Below are 22,681 nucleotides of genomic sequence, written 5' to 3'. Positions count from 1 at the left end.
AATAAGAAAGAAACAAATGTTATGATTTTCCATTCATATGTCAAATATAATTGAAACAGAACCGATAAAGATTGCTTGATTGCTTGATTGCCGTTACCAGCACTAACTTTCTTCAGCAGTATAACGTTATCTGCACTCGTGAATACAAATCAAATTAGTATTATGTAAAACTTTTCTGGAATCTACTTACGTTTCTTTTTCGAAAGCTGATTATTCTAGACAACAAATGATTAGCGTCAATTTCTGGGTATAATGCTCTACCAGCAGAAATAAGCTCTTTTTCGTTAAACGTCAACAACTCGATTGTTGGGATTTTTGCTCCTGAAAAAAGCATAATATGCCAATAAGATTAAAAAATTGAATAATAATTCATTCTAACTTACTAACGAAAATCTCCGAATCGACTTACGATGCTCCATGCAAGAAATCCGCAATAAATTTTGATTCATCGATTATAACAGGCACAGGTACTGAGAACAGTATTTAATTTCATAAAGCGCTGCGATGAAAACAATATGTATCACGTATGAAACTCATACTGACTGTATGAAATTCATAGTTACCTTATGAGAATTAGAGTTTGTAATATAGTGCCGGTTCTTAAGGTGGACCTTAAGAATTTCATATCTATTTGCCTGAGTCTAGAAGAGAAAATTGGCAAGGGAAATTTTGTTATATTCCAAACGCCAATTCGGTGAACGTATTGATACGGTGATTCATTCGTGATAAAATTTGAAAGTAGTAGGACGGACTTTTTTACAGTAATTATGCTTTACTAATTTTGTCTAGTTTTTTTTCAGTGTATAACATATTCATTATAAATGAATATGTTTTCTTCAGTGTACACATCAACGGTCTGAAAAATGCGCAGGGAATGATTTCATGGAAGAAAGAACCAATTAAATTTGTTTTGTTCCACACTCTATCTCTGTTTGTCTCAAGGGGGAAATGAGTATGTGCAGTAACAGTCGACACATGCCATCTTTTTCTATCGTATATTCATGAGTTTGGCTGAGATCAAAGTAATGCTTTCGTAATTCAAAATTGGTGGACGTGTTAGCTACTAATGATATGAAAAATATCTTTCCTGTGTAGAAAATTCGGTTGATATGTGGATTTCTTAACAGTAGCGGTGAATGGACCATCAGTGCACGGATTTGGTATATTATAACACATTTGCAGTACGAAAGCCATCATAAAAGTTTTAGTGAGTGATTTTGTCATCTATAAGGGGGGTGGAATTGTCCCCCGAGCGAAACTAATCAATCGTATAGCAATACAATTTTAGTTTCATCTAGTGAAAAGATAGCCCGACGAGTAGTGCGAATGCCGTATAAATTTTACAATATGTGCGGGGTAAAGGCAAATACTTGAAATGTGACTATTCGTCGTGACAGGCCGTGTTTGTTTAGTGCAAGATTTTTTTACACAATTGTGCAATGAGTTTTGTAATATAGAATGTTCGATGGATTAAGAGAATTATGATTATAAAATCAAGTTTTGCTGTGGTTTTCGAGAGGTTTTCTATTTTAGTCGTTTCAAAACTCCCAAATTTATGTTGCGACATATAAACATACTCTGCATGAGTAATCGATTCCCAAAATAATCATTGTTGAATATACCAAACACGCTTCTCGAATCGGTGACATCGTAAGAAGTTTAGTACCAAAATACTTTGTATATATGAATAATATCATACAAAACCGAAGAACCTCAAAAACATTTAAATTATAGTTAAGACTTAAATTAAAGCTTAGGCTATGAAATGACGTACAAGCTAAAAAAGGAAATGGAATAATGTCTGCTTGAAGGATTTGCAATAATTTATAATAACCCTATAGGCAGTCCTTCTATGCATTATTTCTAAAAGTCTTCTAGTATCTGTTTTTATTGAATTTTACGGTTTTTGAAAATTATTACTTTTATTTGGCATGACCATCAACAATACATTCATTCTAGAGCTTTTAATCGACTAATCGATCAAAAGACAAAGCAACTGTCATGTTATCGTTCAGTACAGTTTTTGCTGCGTTGTCGCTCAAAACAAATTGAATCGCGAATCTTCAATACATTGTCAGTAATTTTAAAACTGTTGTAAACATAAATTTGTAACAAAAAAAATCGATATCTTTCATGTACAATATACAGTTTTTATATACCAAGCGTGTGTATGTTGGAATACAAATACATTCACAATTGATGCATTACCTCACCTGATGAAGATCAACATTGCCTTTTAATCGCCCCTTGAAAAACCAAAACAAAACGTCCTGGTCGCTCTCATTGTAGAATCATTGCTCGAACCTAACGGTTCGTTGATCGATTTGTGCGATAATGATTTGTTGAAAATTCCTCGTTGTTCAACGTAAATCAAGTTTTATAGTTCAACAATTCAATTTTAGATATTAGCGAGAGAAATGATCCTAGTGAAAAGTGACAATAATTAAATCTTACGAAGGCACTTGGAGATGAATTTTATATGAAATATAATATCAACATCAAATTTCAAACACGTGCAGAATTCTTATGTACAAACAGTACTAGCCTATTTCCAATCAATAGTGCAAAGAAAAACATTGTGAAAATAGTGGCATTGGTTGTGGTTGTGCTAACAGATCTAGTCAGTGATAAAGCGAAACGATCCAGCAAGCACTTCGGAACCAGTCGGACAAGGGTGTAAAATGTTCAGTCCAGATTATGAGAAACGGATTCTAAAACACTGTAGGCCGGCAGCGCGAAGTTTATTTAATAGTGGCGAGTCATCATCCTCATTGGATCGGTTCATCCCGTGCCGGTAAGTCAGGAGTTTATGAAGTCTACATCTAACGCTATCAACGAAACATCTCAAAGCTAAATTTACACTTCCGTTGTTTCGTTTTTTTTTCTTGAAAACTTTTCCTAACTAATACCAAAGTTGTTTCGTTGAAATTGTTTATTTTTTACTCATTTTTTACATGACGGTATAATTTTACATTACAATTTTTTATCAAATTTTTCATCTTTGATTGAATACCAAAGGTATAAGCATAAGAAACACTGGCAAATATTTCGCATATTGCAAAACCACCAGAGAAAACCTAAAGTGGGCTTGCGTAACATTAAATATAACATCCAAATCCAGATATTAAGGCAAAAAGCAAAGTTTTGGCATTACATTCCTTTTGTGAAATTTGGCCTTTCTGTTTCAACAGACTTCGCAACCGATTCTTAGCGTACAGAATCATTGCATGACTAGTAACTACGATCCTACTCACACTATGAATCCTTCCAGGTCGGGACTCGAACATACGTCAACTGGCTTGTAAGACCAGCGCCGTATGCATTGAACCACCAACCCAGGTGTTATGATCCGGTGACGGTAGATGAGAGCGGTAGTTTCAATATTGTTTCACGATATGTTTCAAATTATCGTTTCCAAAAAGGTTGAAAGTTAAACAAAATAAATACAAATCTTTGTATTTAGTTCAAGTTTTAGAAGCGCTTCCTTGGAGTAAGAGGTTTTGTATCTAGTTCTTAGCTTATGAATTACTGTTTATAAAAACTTCAGTTTCTAATAAAAGCTGCAGTAGTTTTTTTGCAGATGACTATTTATTTTTATCAGTCATCAGATCAGGATCTCTGTATATTACAATTAAAATCCTATACATTTGTGTTCTCAGTTTTCGATTTTCAAGGTGTCGAATGTTGGAAAAACCTGTAATATCAGGCAATATTACTAACTCTGGAAAAATTTACCATTTTCACACTAATCAGGCAAAAGTTGACATCTGTGATCTTGTTTATTTTTCTATTTTATACCAACTTTAAGTTGCTAGCTACTTTGTCTGATCTAAAGCAAAATACTTTCGATTTCGATCAAACTCTGATGTCGTGGTTTGTCCGTAGCTCTTACAATCAATTTTTACATTTTTCATGTCCTAATCACGAATTCTGCGAAATATATAAATTAATATGCATAGTTTGAATAGTATGTTGTGTATTAAATTTTTGAACCAAAATGTTTTATTTTTAATTTTGTTCACAATAAAAACTGTGGATTTTTATTTTTGCTAAGAATTTTTATTGAAATTAGACGAATCTGTTGTAGATTTGGTCCCTTTGAGCCAGATTGATGAAATCATAAAAAATAACTTAAATTTATTACAACGTAGAACGAGTTGCTCACGGAAATGAAAATGATAGCATAAAAACTTCAACGTTGGGCGTAGTTTTTGAATTGGCGCTTCGGATGCATTAGACATACTCACTCTTTTTCTCTTTTGTTCGTGGATATTGGGAGCTTAAAAACTAACCGGTATATAGATGTCAATCAAACGATATCAAAAAAGTAAAGCCAAGGTTATTGGAACGTATACGAAACAAGGAGGAAGATTGATATTGATCTGACAATTCCAGTATTCCTTATACGACTTCGCTGCAGCTCGTTCGAAATGAATTGAGTCATAATATCTAAATTCGGGTGAACTGGAGAAAACGAGTAAACATAGACAGATGTGATTTCTGCGTCTTAGAGGGAAAGGTTTGGGAATGCTGGCGACTTACGACCGACACAACTCATTTTGTATGGATAATGGATGGGAAATGAATGATTCATGAAAAATAATTTACTTGTGATTGAACAAATAATAAAAAATAAAGTAATCAAATTATGCATATTTTATTCCAATATTCAGATCATACTCATTTGAATCTAAGTTTGTTGAAATTGGTCACGCCATCTTTGAGAAAAGTGAGGACAATTGTATCTTTCATTTGAATCTAAGTTTGTAAGATTTGGTGCAGCCGACTCTGAGAAAAGTAAGTGCACTTATTTTCATATTTTTGCACATATCACTCTGTAATTCCGGAACCGGAAGTCGGATTCGAATAAAATTCAGGAACTTTGTGTGGGGTTACAAGACCTTTCAATTAAATCTAAGTTCATGAAAATCGGTTCAGCCATCTCCGAGAAAAGTGAGAGCAAAAAATGTTACATACATACATACACACATACAGAAATTTTGCGTACTCGACGAACTGAGTCGAATGGTATATGATACTCGGCCCTCCGGGCCTCAGTTCAAAAGTCGGTTTTCACAGTGATTGCATAACCTTTCTATACTAGGTTGAGTTGTTTAAGCTTTAAATTGATTCAGAAACGATTTTATTCGAAAGTATAGTAGTTATGGAAACCAATGGATCAGGGTCATTTCGCCGAATGCCATTTTGTCGAAAGCCGTTTCGCCGAGAACCGTTTCGCCGAATGGGTCACTTCGACTAATGCCATTTTGCCGAAAGGATCATTTCAACGAATTCTGCAACTGTTCTAATATCGTAATTGGAATTGATTTAAAATAAAGACAAATGAAAGATGATAGCGTAAACACCAGGTGTATCTACCACTATTTGACGTTTACTTGATAAGTGATTTTTTTAATAAAATTGTAGTTACAACTAACAATTATAAGTAATTGTGTAGGATTAGATCTATTCAAACGGAGTAGTTTAACTAAATATCTCGAGAACAATAACTTGTAGTAGAAAGGTCGCTGAGAGTCAAGTTATTACGGTAGTGTTGACAATTTATAATTGAACAAATTTTAAATTCTGCGAATGTCTTTGAATTGTTTTTTTACTGTAACTTCTTCATTTAAAAATGGACGCAAATAATTAAGACGCTTACGTCAAATGTTGGTTTCCATCATGGCCATATTGCGAATTGATGATACGATTTTTTAAATTTAATGTTTTCGGTTAGTTTTCTAATTTTTGGAAAAACCTACAACCAATGAGTAGATTTTTAAATGAAAGGGTTTATGATCCCAAAGATAATCAGATTTTATATAATTCCTGAATTTCATTCCGATTTAACTTCCGGTTTCGGAGCTACAAGATGATAAGTGCAAAAATTTCATTTTCAAGATTGTTATGACCATGCAAAAAGTAGCGGATTCTCCAAACTCATTCTAGTAATACCGGTTTCGAGGAGTACCGGAAATAATAATTAAAAGCTCTAAAATGTAACTTACCTCGATTTATGGGAGGCGATTAAACCATAAATTTCATAGATTGTTATGAAATTTTATTCGGATCCAGCATTATACGGTTATTCTAGTGACGTGAAACTGTTTTAAAATCTTTTCCAATATGTAGGTTGATAATCAAACGACACAGTGTTTTCAATGCCGGTCCCAGGATTCCAGAAATAGTAGTTAAGAATTCTGAATGGAACTTGCATAAATTTCTCATATTACCGGTAATGAGAAAGACATCATTACACAACTAAATGTATTAAAACATGTTTTTTATTTATTTAGGGGTCTGGCTAAAAGCCGTTTTTGTGGTTTTGCACATAAAAAATCTGTGATCGGCCCAGTTCAGTCGCCTATTCGTTTCGCACGGGACGTCAGAAAAGACATTGCATTTTCTCTATAGAAAGTTAATAGAATTGCTGAAAAAACTGACTTTTGAACCGAGACTCGTAGTGTTTTATATTCAGCTCGAGTAGATTGGAAAATGTCTGCGTGTATGTACTTTTCAATTTTTTTCGTTCAATATTCTCAGAAATGGCTAAACCGATTTTACTAAGCGTAAGTTCCGCCTTTAAAAAGAAACTGAAATTCATTCCACTAACCGCTCAAAATCCAAATTTTGAAGCCTAAGTTCGCTTGAAAGCTTTAAGAGCCGAAACCGTCAAAACGCGTTTTTACCGTTCATTTTTCTCAGAGATGGCTGAGCCGATTTTAACAAGCCTGTGCTCGTTTGAAAACTACTATTGAACTATGTATCAAGTTCTAAGATCAAATGACTGTTACTTCCGGTTCCGGAGATATAATGGTATAAGTGACGTAACCGACTAACCGCACATTTCGCATCCGCAGAATTTTCTCAAAGATGACAACGAATTTCGATAAACTTAGGCTTAATTGAAATCTAACAGTGTCAATCAAATTTAGAAGGGTTATGGCCAGTGGCGTCTCGTCCTCATGTGCATCTCGTGCACTGCACAACCGGTCAAAGTCAAGGAATTGACTGCATTATTTTTTCAGATTCTCTATTTATTCGATAAAAGCAGGTTGAATGTTCCCAATAAAAAACAATAAGCGACTTTGTCCAAATTTACTTCAACTTAAAATTTCAAATATCTCTTGTATTGGTGTCTTTTTCGTGCACATGAGTTACTGCATAGATTCAAGAAGAGAACGAATTACTCAGCTCAGCTCTAAGATTTGTTGTTCTCTCTGTCACGTTTGGCTCTGCGAGAATTTGTATGATCACCTTCACGAGAGGTTTATGCTTGTGGCAGTTGAAAACAAATTGCTGTCTCAGTTGCAACTTCTAAGTGTTGTTATTGATGAAGTTATTGACAGATTTGTTCGACGTGCAGAGGACCGAATTATTATACTGTATCATGATACGAAATTAGTTTAATGAAAAAAATCCCATCCAAAAGTATATCGTTATTTCATTATATTGAAATAGCGAATATCCATTCCTCAATCTTTAGTTTTCACTTACTACGAACGGTTATATCTGATATCATACCACATAATCAGTGCACCACCCGTAAATTTTGCCACGAGACGCCACTGGTTATGGCAAACATTGCCGGTTCGAGAGATGTAATCTTATATGTTAACGGAACGACAAATTCCAGTGTTTTTTAATGAACCGAAGCATCGATTTCAAAAAACTTCGACTGGTTTAAAAGCTACCATGAGGTTATTTAGTAAGCTCACAATATTAATAACCGAGGATATAATCCCTCCCGTGGTTGATGGGCTTGACGGTATTGCAAACATCATCACATACAATCAATTTTCGTTACAATTTGATAATGAAATGTGTTACAGCTTTTAGCTTCATCACGGAATTAAATGAATAAGTTATGAAACGACTTGAATAAGATATTGATTGCATTACGCTCCAACATCCGGGGTCGGAGAGGCCGGTAGGTGAGATCTGTTTTATGTTTCATTTTCATACTACCGGCTCTTATTACCAGTGTGAAGTGGAAATTAAGTGAAGTGAACGTATCCCAATTGAGTTTCACACGATGACAGCAGATGAACGGTAAATCAAGTTCATCTTTGACGTTTATTGGTGGTTTGTGAACCATAGAATACAGTGGAATGAGACGTAATATTGTAAAATAGAATAAAATAATATAGACTGAACATGTGACCAAACCACTGATAGCTGTCAAACAATGTTCATCCAGATTATTTTGTAAGGATGCCTGATGGGTGAGTTGATGTGTAAGTAAAATGTAAGAGGAAGTGCATGCAAGAACGGTAATAAAGGCCACCGTTTCAGCTCAGGACTAATGATCGACCAATAGTAGAGATCACCTTCATTAGTCATCTCATATAGGAAAACCATTCGTTAGAGTGAGGTCTGTTGTTTCTGTTCGATAGATTGACTTCAAGAGTGAGATAAAATCAGGAGCATTCGCTTTGAGTTTTCGTATCGCTATAATATCAGTATTGACAAATTTTCGAACTACTTTTTCTGCGGTATTGCTTTACGGAACCGAAACCAAGATATTCGATTTTGACATAATTCATTGATTGAAAAGTTATCGGTAAAATAACATGGCGACTCTACTAATGAGATGACTACTGGTACATTAACCCTAGTTAAAATCTATTAGAATAGAAATAGTAACTCAATGTTACGATGTTTATATATGTGTATATGTATGTGTGTATGCAATATGTAATGTATGTGTATGTATGAATAGCAGAACTTTTAATCAGTTTTTATTGTTATAAAATAGTAGATTTGGTTACAACATACGTATCAAATTTTAAAGCAGCTTCCAAAGTTGGGTGTTAAAAATCCCAACTTTCATATGGTTGATGACGCAAAAACAGGGAGGAAATCATCAAGATTAATATCAACATTCTTCCGATTTGTTAGTCTGGTTAGTTGATGATTCGTAAATGACTTTGAATTGATAAGTATGATAAGTCTAAAAATGCTCAAATGAGTCAAGGTGATATTTTCGAAATTTTCTTTAGGGGTAATACGTGTCCTCGCGTGCTTCCACAGAAAGACCTGTATGTATGTATCTATATATTATATTAAAAACAAATACACGATGATGATGAGAACTGCAACTAAATTCATAAGACACAAACATGAACACACTTAACAACAATTTTATTAAATCTGTTTGTATCAGCACAAAAAAAAACAGCGACCAAGTGGCACCATAGCCTAGGAACGTCTGTGTGTTGATTTACAATGGAAGTTTATAGATGCAAATCTTATCAAGGGTCCAGTGTACAGTGTAGAACTGAGGCAAGGGACTGCTGCCACTGTGACTACTTACAAAAAAAAATTAATAACCGAGGATAGAATCTTATAAATGTTTTAATGAGACTATTTAAATGGCGAAAGGTATTATCACACCACTAGGTGGATTAAGAAGAGTTCTTTAGAGTTTCCAATTGATTTTCTTAGACACCATTTTATGAATAAAATAAATGCAAAAATACACCCACAATGGTTTAATATTTCAAAATCAGACTTCAGTAGAATTGGTTTTTCCATCCATGTAAAACAGATGGTTTGATATACTGAAGACGTATGCAAGGTTTTATCCAAATCGGAGTATGTGAACTCTGATCATTTGTTACCCATTTCTCGAATTGGACGATTGAATGAATATTCTCACCTTTTTTTGTTGTATCTCAATCATGTTTTTTAGTTTTTTTAAAATCAAAACAACAATAAAAAAATTAAAAATATTGTATTAAGTTATTTTAACTTAGTCAAATATTGTACAGCATTTAGTAACACAATTAGTTCTCTCTTTCCCTTACAGATCCAACAACAACTGGCAGACCAATTTTGCATCACTTAGCAACAAATCAAACGAAAACTCACCCCAGTCGAACAAGAAACAACGTGATTGCGGAGAAACAGCACGAGACAGCGTTGCTTACAGTTGTCTACTACAAAACGAATTACTTGGCACGGGAATCGAGGACGTAAAATCCGTGACAGACGATAAGATTGGCCTGCTGTCCAACAGTAATCGCCCCGGGCTGTTCAAGTACCAGTCACCGACGAAGCAGGTAGGATATTGTTCAGTTTTGATATGTTTCGTTACGACATTCCCATGCCTATCGGAAGTACAGATAAAGATGGTATAAGCAATGATAATGAATGAAAGGAAATGCAATTACCATGGTTTGCACAATTTGTTTGCATTTAACATACCAACATCGGGTAACTTTATGTATGACATTAGTCATCGCACTTGCTTAATATATACCAGGTGCTTAGGAGATTCGCTTGACCCAGCCCGAAAGGAATCGTAATACACAAAGCAAATAAAAGATAACGTTTTATCAGCTTCACAACTAATCATCAAGTAGCTAACGAAAAGGTAGAAGTGCAGGGTTTATACATAAAACTGCTCGTTTTCTTTCAAAAATAAAACTACACACCCGCTAAAATTTAATTAGTGGCTTTTGTCCATAAAAAGTTTATGTAAAATTATTCCATTGCTTGAAAAGTCGTATAAACGTCGGTTATTTTTCTTCCAATAAACATTGACACGCGGTAATGTTCCATTTTCGACTATCTGTGAAAAAAATAAACAAACAAATAGTATGTTTACACATTTTGATAAACAACCAATTCTAAGCGTACTCTAGATACTGTTAGGGCGCAGAAGAATCAAGAAAAGGCATCAATTATTACGGCGATATGACAGCGCACCTGTATTTCGTTTGCGAAATTGGCCTTGACGCGTGGCTGCTAGCTTCCCAATTAGCTCGGGAATCTAGCTTCCTTCCATTGAAAACGTACCCGGAAAGTGAAACTAACTAGACAACAAACAACGTCGCTAATGGTATTGCCAATGAGTTTTACTCGTTAATTACACTTTCAGCTCAAGACTGGCGGCCATTGAGACTAGCAGAGCGCGATGCACCACCTTGTCATTGATAACTAATGCTCATCATCCATTTAATAAGTTTTGGTATGTGCTCAGGAACCGATCCAAATGAATAATTCGTACACATTTGGCCAAAGAATGGTGTCGACAGGACACCCGAAGCCAAGTCTTCAACTGTTCTCAGGTATAAACTGCGTGACCCATTGTATCGATTTTCTTATTTGCCAAAACTGGCCAATTCTTCACATTCAATACCCTTCTAATGCAAGTACAATGGGTGTAGACTCTAACTTCCTTTGCCTGTCGGAGCTCACGATCATTCTCACACGACCGGCGGTTGATTAGCGCGGTTTATTCTTTCGGTTGCGATTTCGTAATCGAACTACATTTTAAGGTGCTTGAGCTCCTTCATTTCATATACTACGCACTGATGCACGACCAGGTGCGTACGGTTTTCCATGCTTTGCAAACAAACGCACGCCTCTTGTTTGCCAAAATTATACCGTATAGTTAACAAAGTGTGTAATTGATGTCTAAGAAACATAAGTTGCTGTCTAGTCGTAAATCACACGCACTTATATCCGGTTGGCGGTTGTCTTTTGCAGCCAAGGATTCCCCAACTTTTTTTCTCTGAACGGTGGCACACGCACTTCAACGACTGCGAAAACGTCAGACGCAATGAACCGTATGTCGGATACAAGTAGAATAGACCCATTTGAACTTTACATTATAATTCGCAATAAAAATAAGTGTAGTAGGTGCGTTGACTGGGCGTTTCTATGCAAGCATCGGACTTGCTGATACAATTATTGCTTCCAAATTAATACGACATAAAAAGAAAATATATTATATATTGGCCCTCGGTCATTTACCTGGATGTTTCCATAGGGGAAAAAATTACCACAAAACAACAACCCAATCAACAAATGGTTCTTGGAGTGCAATTACATATGTCGTGCAATAAAAGCGTAAGTATTGAGGAAATTGAAATATCTCAGTACGCATGTAGCACATTTGAGTTTATTTCTAGTCAATTAAACATCGTTCGAATATATTATCAACGTTTCAAAAAGCTGCACCCATACTCTACTGTATGCCCCATAAAATACGAAAATCTATACACTAGGGATGGTACTCGGAAGGCAAGGTAGCGATACCTAGGGTATCGGGATACCGAAATTTTGGGAATCGATACAAGGTATGATTTCACATTTCACATATTTTCTTAAAAAATTTCATGTCATAACCTTTATGTACATGAATACTACACTAAAAGCCATTTCCTATTGCCATTACGGCGGTACCGAGGACGGACTGAACAGAAGCACCAGGCTCGCGCATGTTTTGGTATGACGTGGACTAGCCGTCGCTGAAATTCGTTCTCGACAATCTCGCGTCGTCCCACAGGCGCACTGAAAGGAGTTTTGTAATTGTAGTTCTGGAGTTTTGCAATTGTATTCTGGTCTGAACCTCAATTTCAAATCCAGAATTCTATTTCAAAATGCATATTCAAGTCAAAAAATTTCTTTTCCAAATTTTAGCTCCAGAGTCTAAGTCTAGAACCAAGATTCTGATCTATGTTCCAGATTTCGGATCCATAAATCAGGCTTAGAATAAAATTCTTAATTTTGGTCCAAGTTCCAGAATTCTGGAACTCAATTCTGGCCCTGGAAACCGGACGAGGAACTGAATATTAGATCTGGATTATGAAAATGAAAAATAAAATCTGGTCTTAGATTTTGAAACCAAATTTCAGAACTGAACACTAGAATTGGATTCTAGTTATATTGCTGGAAATTTTATCACAAATTGCTGAAATCTCCGATGACGTGTAAAAATATTATGATGATACGTTGAATAAAACAAGAAATATTCACGATAAAAACCACTCTTCCAGAGGGTAAACTACAAAAAGGCGCCCCATAGTAAAGTAAGACGTATTCACGTCACAAATTCTTCCATCGGTGACGGGTATAGCGTGATGGGTTAGTCGATGCCTTTTACTCAGCCCACCTGGGTTTGATGATCTTAAGGTTAAAGCCTCAATAATGACCTTAAAATATTCCGTAGTAATAGGAATTGACTTCAATCTGTTGCGATACTGTAAGTATCGAGACCTAAAGTATCGATACTATTAGGTGTACAACTTTGCATCCGCCGTTTTTTCCAAAATTTAAAGCTTTATTGCGAAAAAGTGCTTACAGATGTATTATTCAAAGTATTGTCCGTCGGTAGCGACAACTTTCTCCCATCTTTCTGACAATTTTCGAATTCCGGCTCGAAAAAAGGAGTCCTCTTTTGACGCTATCCATGAAGCAATCCATTTTTCCAACTCTTCGAAAGATTGAAAATGTGAGGCCGAGCATTGTCGTGTTGGAGGATGACTTTGTCATGTTGCTCTTGATATTGTGGCCGCTTTTCTTTTTGCACAAAACAAAAAACCCCTGAATGTTCAAATCTCTGCGGCGACCAGTAGCCAGTCGTCATTCGTTTACGCCCGAGACGTCAGAAAGGATATTGCAATTCTGTGTGATATCCAAAAGTGTTACATAAGTTGTGTAAGCTTTGTGTCTGTCTAGCGGTTTAAGTTGGACTACTAGGCGGAGATGGCAGTTCTACTTGAACTGCTTTAAGCACTGACGACCCGAAGGCGAAACGCAAAGAAAATTGAAGCAATTTTTGTTTTTCCAAAGCAATACGTTTCCTTCTTAGGAATATTTGAAGAATTTTGTTCTGCGTCGCTAAAATACGATATTCTTAAAGAATATCGTATTTGTTGTTAGATGGAATCGGTTTTACGGACGGAGAGTTGTTCCTTAGTGATTAATTTTCAACCATAGGTATACAAAAAATAAAATAAAAGCAGTGACGTACGCTCATTACACACTGGTTACTTGTAACCAAAACCCCTAGATGATTACTGGCTGAAAACGGCGTAATATGTCATAAACTTTATTGTGTTCGGGATTTCATAAAGGCACTGTGCTACGGAACAAGATTCTTAAATAGAGATAACTTTACGTCTGCTTAGCAGTTTATGTTGAATTGCTGAAAGGCGTTGTAGTTGAACATGAACTGCTATGCACTGATGAGCTAAAGACGAAATAATAATAATAATAAGAATAATAAAAACAATACTTACGACGAGATAAATTTACTACTTTGGCAAAAATTTAATTTAGTTTGTTTTTTTTTTTTTTTTTCATAAATACGTTTATTTCATAGGCAATATACATAAGTTTTTCTTCGCCGTGGCATCCACAATACATAGTAGTTTAAACCTAATACATTTCGAATATCATATTAGTATGTTGGTACTCATTAGTTAATCTAAACACTGTTTTTATCAAGCGAGTTACTATTTTAATTACATTAAATAAAATACATTTATTTTGTACATGATCTTATAACTATTTCAGGATTGTTTGTATCAGTTCACCACTTATATTCAATATCCTATAGTTGGCTATTGGTTGAACTCATGGAAGAGAAAACAGTTTAACATAAAATAAAATTTAAATTGGAACTCCAATGGATTTAATGAAATGATAAAGAAGTTTCATGTATGGAAGGTCACGACAAGCAAGAATGTCGCGAACTGGGACATTGGATAGTCTACCTTGGGTACGCAAGGAATTTATTAGTTGAGATCTGACATCACGAAACTCCACGCATGTCCAAACAACATGGTCAATATCGCGGTAACCTTCGCCGCAAGCACAATGATTAGTCTCGGAAAGTCCAATTCGAAGGAGATGTGCATCTAACGTGTAGTGATTGGACATGAGTCTGGACATCACACGAATGAAATCTCTACTCACATCCAGTCCCCTGAACCATGCCTTTGTCGATATTTTAGGAATAATTGAGTGCATCCACCGACCCAGATCATCTTTATCCCAAGAAGCTTGCCAGCTGGCAAGTGTTCTTTGGCGAGACGCGCTATAGAATTCGTTGAAAGCAATCGGTCTCTCATAAATTTCACCCTCAATAGCACCACGTTTGGCTAAAATATCGGCTCTTTCATTGCCTGGAATGGAGCAATGAGCCGGAACCCAAACTATTGTGATTAGATAATTATTATTCAATATGTCGTTCAGACACTGTTTTATTTTACCCAAGAAAAACGGTTCATTTTTGCCAGCAGCGTTTGAGCGAATGGCTTCAATTGCACTCAGACTATCTGTGAAGAGGAAATAATGGTTTGGAGATAATGTGACGATTACATTCAAGCTATAATGAACTGCTGCTAACTCTGCTATATAAACAGATGCAGGTTCTTGAAGCTTGAATGAGGCCGAAACATTATTGTTGAACATACCAAACCCTGTCGCTTCTTCCATTCGCGATCCGTCCGTGTAAAACATTTTCTCAGAGTTAATATGCCTGAACTTACTTGAAAATATTTTTGGGATTTCCATAGAGCGTAGGTGGTCCGGGATTCCACGCACTTCGCGCTGCATGGATGTGTCGAAAAATAAAGTTGAGTCAGGTACATTTAGGAGGCTGACACGGATAGGAATATATCTTGAAGGGTTGATTTCCTGTGACATATGGTTAAAATATACTGTCATGAATTTTGTTTGAGATCGAAGCTCGACTAGTCGTTCGAAATTATTAATTACCATGGGATTCAGCACATCACATCTTATTAGCAGGCGTGATGAAAGCTCCCAAAATCGATCTTTTAATGGAAGAACTCCCGCCAGAACTTCAAGACTCATTGTATGTGTCGAATGCATGCAGCCTAAAGCAATTCGCAAACAACGGTACTGAATTCGCTCAAGTTTGATAATATGAGAATTTGCAGCGGAACGAAAACAAACGCATCCATATTCCATCACTGAAAGTATCGTTGTCTGATACAATTTTATTAGATCTTGCGGATGAGCACCCCACCAAGACCCTGTTATTGTTCGAAGAAAATTTACTCTTTGTTGGCATTTCGTTATCAGATACCTAATGTGTCCTCCCCACGTGCATTTGGAATCAAACCACACCCCGAGGTATTTGAAAGTCAAAACCTGTTCGATTATTCTTCCCATCATATGAAGCTGAAGTTGCGCGGGATCATGCTTTTTTGAAAAGACGACCAGCTCTGTTTTCTCCGCAGAGAATTCGATACCAAGATGAACAGCCCAAACGGACAATTTATCTAAGGTATCTTGCAATGGTTTTTGCAGATCAATAGCTTTGGATCCAGTAACTGAAACCACGCCATCATCTGCCAATTGTCTTAGTGTACATGGGGTTACTAGACAGCTGTCAATGTCATTCACGTAAAAATTATAGAGGAGCGGACTGAGGCATGAGCCTTGCGGGAGACCCATGTAGCTAATTCTGATTGTTGCCAAATCGCCATGTGAAAAATGCATGCGTTTCTCTGACAAAAGGTTGTGCAAATAATTATTTATAACCGCTGGGAGTCCATGTTGGTGGAGCTTGTCTGAAAGAACATCAATGGAAACTGAATCAAATGCTCCTTTAATGTCTAAAAATACAGATGCCATTTGTTGCTTTTGAGCGAAGGCAATTTGGATGTCAGACGAAAGTAATGCAAGGCAATCATTCGTCCCTTTATTTCTACGGAAGCCAAACTGAGTATCTGACAACAAACCGTTCGTCTCGACCCAAGTGTCGAGACGTCGTAGAATAATTTTTTCGAACAATTTTCTGATGCAGGACAACATCGCAATGGGTCTATATGAGTTGTGATTGGAAGCTGGTTTCCCCGGCTTTTGAATGGCGATAACTTTCACTTGTCTCCAGTCAGGTGGAACAATATTTTGCTCAAGAAACTTGTTGAACAATTCCAACAAACGTCTTTTTGCGAGGTCGGGCAGATTCTTCACCAAGTTGAATTTAATTCTGTCCAATCCAGGAGCGTTATTGTTACAAGACATGAGTGCTATGGAAAATTCCATCATTGAAAAGGGGCTATCAATGGAATCATCATTTGAAGAAGACTCCCTAACAATGCTATGCGTAGGAACGGAATCTGGACAAACTTTCCTCGCAAAATCAAATATCCATCGATTCGAGTACTCCTCACTCTCATTTCCTACGTTACGATTCCTCATTCGTCTGGCCGTATTCCAAAGAGTGCTCATTGAGGTTTCTCTTGACAAACCTTCCACAAAATGTCTCCAATAGCTGCATTTCTTAACATGTATGACCGTTTTGAGCATTTCTGCATATGTGCGCTTAGACCGTGCTTTTAAAGAAAGCTTCATTTTGTCTTTACGCAGCTTAAATGCAGCGCACACTGAAAGATCATCATGAGGGCTTTCCCCACAATAAACACATTTTTCAACATCTTTATCGCAAAGATTATCCTTATGAGGCCCTTGACATTTGATACATTTGGACTTATTACTACAGTAAGTAGCTGTATGTCCGAATTTTTTACAGTTCGTGCAATTCATAACATGCGGTACGAAAAGCCGAACAGGAAGACGAATTTTATCGATATAGACATGGCTAGGCAATGCAGATCCGGCAAATGTTACGCGAAACGAATCTGAGGGACGATAAGACTTTTTTCCATCGACAATAGATGCTGAGTACAATTGTTTGCACTCGAGTATCTTAACTCCCTCAAGCATGGAGTTTTTAAAACGGCCAACTCCATTTTTAAGTAAATCATCTGCTGTCAGACTTGCTTCAGTCACAACACCGTCAATTTCTACCTCCTTCGATGGAATGTAAACTCGATATTCAATAGCAAATAATTTACAGGTTACAATATCGTTTGCCTGTTTCAAGTCGTTAACTACAACTCGAATTTTATCTCTATTAACCTTACAGATTTCTTTAACTTCAGAGAAATGTGATGTCAAATCCTTTGTAATTTGCATCAAGTTTAAAATCTTTTCTTTTTTTCGAAGATAGACTATCCATGGCCCAGTGGTACCCTGTGGATAATGTTTAGCCCTCGGAGTATTTAAACTTTTACTAGTATCCGGAATCGGATTCGGATGATCTTCCATGAGATCATCCATTACATTAAATTTTTTTTGTAAATTAATAATACCAAAATAAAAACTTATGTTTAGTAAAATTTCAGATATAAGAAATAAAAAATAAATTAAATTAAATCTACCTTGTAGCTGATGTCTCTGTTCCTTTATCGTGAAGAACGACGTGAAGCTCTTCCAACGATTTCCAATTGGCAGTCTTTTGCTGTTTCCAATTGGCAGTCTTCTGTCGTTTACTGCTATCTCAGTTGCTCTGCCGTCGTTGTGAACACCACTGCACTTGCTGTACCTGACCCCAGGTACAGTGCTTTTGCTCTTGGTGGCGATCAAATGCGATGCTTGCAGTGTAGCACCTCGCGATATATGCCGTCTCTTTTGATCCTACGCAGCGTACAAATTCTGGTACCTGGTAGATCAGCACTGGGTTGCTTTAGCACCTCTGTGCCTTTGCACCCCTTCGTCTTCGCACCTTTATGCGATGGCACCTCTGTGACTCGTCACTTCTATGCTCTCGCACCTCTGTGTCTCTACACCTCTGTGCGTATGAACGGGATGGCCTTCGTTGCTAGCTTTCCAGTCGGGAAACGCCCCGAATATTGCGTTTGCTATGGGCAGTTTAACTACCTGAAGCTTAGAATTGTCTCGGTAGCAGCCGTTAACTCACGAGCCAGTACAATCGAAACACAACCTCTTCGCTTGAATGGTTTTTACTGAATGAATGAATTTAGTTTGTTTGTTTTATTTTATTAGTGAATTTAACCGTTTATTGTCATTCGCCGCACTATCATTTTGTTTATTACACGTGGAACACCACATTTGTTATAAGCATCGGAGATTGAACTTATACTACATCGATTTTAAAGAAAATAAAATCTATTTAATTTCACTCTTGTACTATTTTTTTTAAATATCTTTACTATTTCTTTACTATTTCTTTACAATTTCATTTCTAATGTAAATGGTAGCAAAAAAAGAATACTTAATTACTAGTATCTGTATCTGTTACTATTTCTTGACATTTATTTGACTTTTTTAAAGCGAAAATCAAAGTCAATGTCAAGTCAATGAAATTTCTCGGAGATGACTGAACCGATTTTCACCAACTTAAATTTAAACGAAAAGTCCAATGATCCCATACATAGTTCATTTTGATCTGACGTTTGGTTCCGAAAATACAGCATGATTTGCATCAAAAAGTTACAAAAATTTCACAATTTTTCTCAAAGCTCACTGAACAGATTTTCACGTACCTATTTTCAAATGAACGATATTCTCAAACATACAGTTCCTGAATTTCATCTGGATTTGAGTTTCGGTTCCGGAATTACAAGGTGATATGTGTTGAATAGTGAAAGTAATGTCACTCACTTTTCTCAAACATGACTGAAGCGATTTTCCCATAGTAGATTCCACTGAAAGGATTTGGAATCCCTTCAAATGTTCGTGATTTTTATTTAGACGTGTAAAAATGTCAAGAATATTTTTTTCTTAAGTGGCCATGTGACAAGTACCGAATTGCTTCAAAGTGATAAATAAATTTCTCTACCCAGACAACCAGTAATAACTATGGCTGTAAAATAACCTTTGCTTACTAAATTTACTTATTGGTTATCTGGGTAGTTGCAGACTTGGATAGCCGATGACCAAATAAACTCATATCAGTTATACTGGTACCTGGTTTTCGGTGTCGGAAGTACCGGAAATTGTGATCAACATCTCTAAATTGGAACACACTCTGAAATCTTCTGCCCGGATTTTCATAAGCTTAGTATCAAATGAAAGGTCTTACAATCCCATAGGTGACTGTAAAATTGTAACCGACTTCGGCCATACCGATCTCCGAATTCCGGTTCCGGTTATGTTTTCCAACAACTTTAACTTATTCCGAAAGAAAATAAATTTGAACGGTCTTTCATTCATCAGAATAACTTTGAAGAAATGTAAATTCAGTTGCCGATTTGCACAGAGCAGACGCGTATACTGGGGGGCGGGAGTCTTAGGGGTTCAACCCCCTTCCCCCTTTCGGAAACTCACGAAGTTATTAGGGGAGACCGGACACGAGGTTAAACCGGGCTGTCTTATAAACCAGCAATTATTTAGAACCATTGATTGACCTGCTGAACGTGCTTTCATCGGACAGACAGACAGTCAATTAGCTGGATAACGCTGAGTCAATTCAATTTGGCGTCAACCGTGTTCATGTCAAAACGTGTACGTTTTTTACTGCATTTTTTGTGAATTTTATGATTTTTTGGCTATGTGTGATTTCTGTGCATCATAACGACGGTCTGCCTTTGGTTCTTAACATTTTATGTCATTCTGAATACAGTGGTTGTCTATGCGGAGCTAAACCGGACAAAAAAGATGGACTCAGCCGGACACATAATTTTTGATTTGAAATTCTTAACGTGTTCAAATTCTTAACAAACCTAAATATTGATATCTTTCTATTATATTTTATATCACTTATTCCAACTACATTTAATAAAAATTTATCCAAAACGTTTATTATATGAAGCAAAACAATCAAATCTGTATAAAATGTTCAAAACGACGAATGTAACAATGAGAGATTCTCTTTGTTTACTTTCTCTTTCTATTATTGCGAAACATTCCTCCTTTTTTAGTAATTTCTTCAGTGCAGATTCAAAGATGATAGCTTTAGTTATTTTTATCGGTAAATAATTGGTTTGAAGGATTGCTAAGAGTACCGTAATAATCGAAAGAGAAAGTAAACAAAGAGAATCTCTCATTGTTACATTCGTCGTTTTGAACATTTCATGCAGAAATACCCTTCAATAATAACTCTAAATTTAGTTTCAGCAGAAATTATTCGTCACAGCAGGGTGCCAGTTTTGAGACAGTACCTATATTTTCGGCGATCAGTATTAGGTCTCACGAAATGTTGAAGCCAACAGACGATCTATTCGAACATGGCTTCGTTGTCCCGGGTTGGCGGTTCAATGTATAGGGCACTGGTCTTACAAACCAGTTGTCGTATGTTCGACCCGACCTGAAAGGATTCGTAGTGTCAGTAGAAGCTACCGTAGCACCAGCCATGCAATGTTTCTGTACACTCTGAATCGGCTGCGAAGTCTGTTGAAACAGAAGGTCAAATTCCACTACAGGAATGTAATACCAAGACTTTTTTTCGTTTTCTTTGCGCTTATTAGGGAATCTCGAGGTTAGGCACCCGCCATGATAAATACCTTAAACGTGTTTTTTGCCATTCAAGCTCAGGACAGTCAGCTGCCGAGAAAACGAATTATGTAAGGCTCATACGGACGCCTTGTTCGTTTATGTATAGGGACCGTGCACGGGGGCGTGGTTTAGTGGCCGGCGACGACAGCGCACGAGGCGGCGAGTGGAAAAAATAATGCTACCATAGCAAAACTTGTAAACTGAGTTTGAAAATACTTTCTAGCGTATTTTCTCTGTGGATTTTTTTCCGAACCCTATGGAATTATTCGCGTGTAATGCGAACGATTGTTCAACATCGACTGACTATTAAATTTTGAATCGAATTATTCATTCTGTATCTAAATACGGTCACGTCATTTTTTGTCATTGCAGTTGGATTTGTGTCTAATATTTGTCATATTCACTCATATTCAAACACTCAAACGATATTCTCAGCACATTAAATGATTTTTTAATCGACTTGACCGGAAACACTGAAAAATATCTTGCTGAAACATTCTAATTTCAGACCATTAGTGAAAATTGCTTCTGTGTAATTTCTTTTTATACTTTCACTCAAAGAAAATACACCAACAAAAAGTTAAAATATTTTTTAAATGAAGTAAGTTTATCTCGAAGTTATTCTTACTTTCGCTAAATTGCAATTATTACACCACTTGCTATTACTTTATTTTCAGAGCAGAATAGACCCAAATAATTTTGCATCCGTCAAACTTTGAAATGGGCCACAGTTTTAGATAAATTTAGCTACTCGATAAAAAAAATAACTGCTCGACTGTCAAACTAAAAGTTCAAATGATTCGCAGGATGGTCAATACTCTTAGAATGAAGGAAGAAAATAAATTGTAATCGTAAAAATGCTAGCAATCTCGCGAGTAGCCAGTTTGACGTATATTGAAAATACGAGTTACGAAGCTAACAACAAATAATCATTTTATTGAAACGCTGAACTGTTTTGCCTTTCTCATATAAAAAGGTTATACAATCACTTGAAAATCGACTAGTAAAAATTGGCCAAGTGTCATATGCCATTCCACTCAGTTCGTCGAGCTGAGCAATCTATCTTTGTGTGTGTGTTTCTCGAAAATGACTTGATAGATGTTGACCAACTTAGATTCAAATGAAAGGTCTCGTGGTTCTACTTGGAATTCCTGAATTTCATCCGGATCAGACTTTCGTTTCCGGAATGAGAGGCAAAGTGTGTTAAAATTGTGTACCGTCACTTGAAGAGTCGAAACGAAAAAAGTAATAAGTTTTCTAAATTGGTCTCGAAAGTATTCCCGTTTTTCGAATAACGACGGCAGATAATAGGCATACACTCAAAAAAGGATCTCACTTACTTTTACACTTAGTCCGGTATTCCTAATCTTAGGTTCAAATGAATGATCTTATGCTCCTACCGAAAATTAAACATATTTTTCGGTTGCAATTAAAATCATGTTAGTTGATGGCCATACGAACCAACTTCGATCATACGTTCTCGGGTTCTAGTGCCCGAAATACCTACAGTAGTGGAACTCACTTCGTTTTCTCATCGATGTTAGAGAACTGTTCCATTTTGTAGGTTATACTAGTTATTGCACAAAAAATCTCTTTGGTTTATTTTAGGAAT

The 22,681-nt window shown here is 36.3% G+C and overlaps 1 protein-coding gene across 5 annotated transcripts in view; it reads left to right on the top strand.

The window, feature by feature from the left end:
* The first annotated feature begins 1,007 nt into the window (after positions 1 to 1,007).
* LOC131433021 (fizzy-related protein homolog) overlaps positions 1,008 to 22,681 on the top strand; it is a 50,767-nt gene continuing 29,093 nt past the window's right edge. The window contains exons 1-3 of one of the 5 annotated variants that reach the window (XM_058599747.1): positions 1,008 to 1,160; positions 2,403 to 2,794; positions 9,812 to 10,064. In XM_058599747.1, coding sequence (XP_058455730.1) covers positions 2,682 to 2,794; positions 9,812 to 10,064 — 366 coding nt within the window. In that variant the 5' untranslated portion in view covers positions 1,008 to 1,160; positions 2,403 to 2,681. The other 4 variants (XM_058599746.1, XM_058599743.1, XM_058599744.1 and 1 more) reach the window with 4 other exon arrangements.

Source organism: Malaya genurostris, chromosome 2 (assembly GCF_030247185.1).
Source record: "Malaya genurostris strain Urasoe2022 chromosome 2, Malgen_1.1, whole genome shotgun sequence".
Classification (NCBI taxonomy): Eukaryota; Metazoa; Arthropoda; class Insecta; order Diptera; family Culicidae; genus Malaya; species Malaya genurostris.
This window is presented reverse-complemented; position numbering and strand designations above follow the sequence as displayed.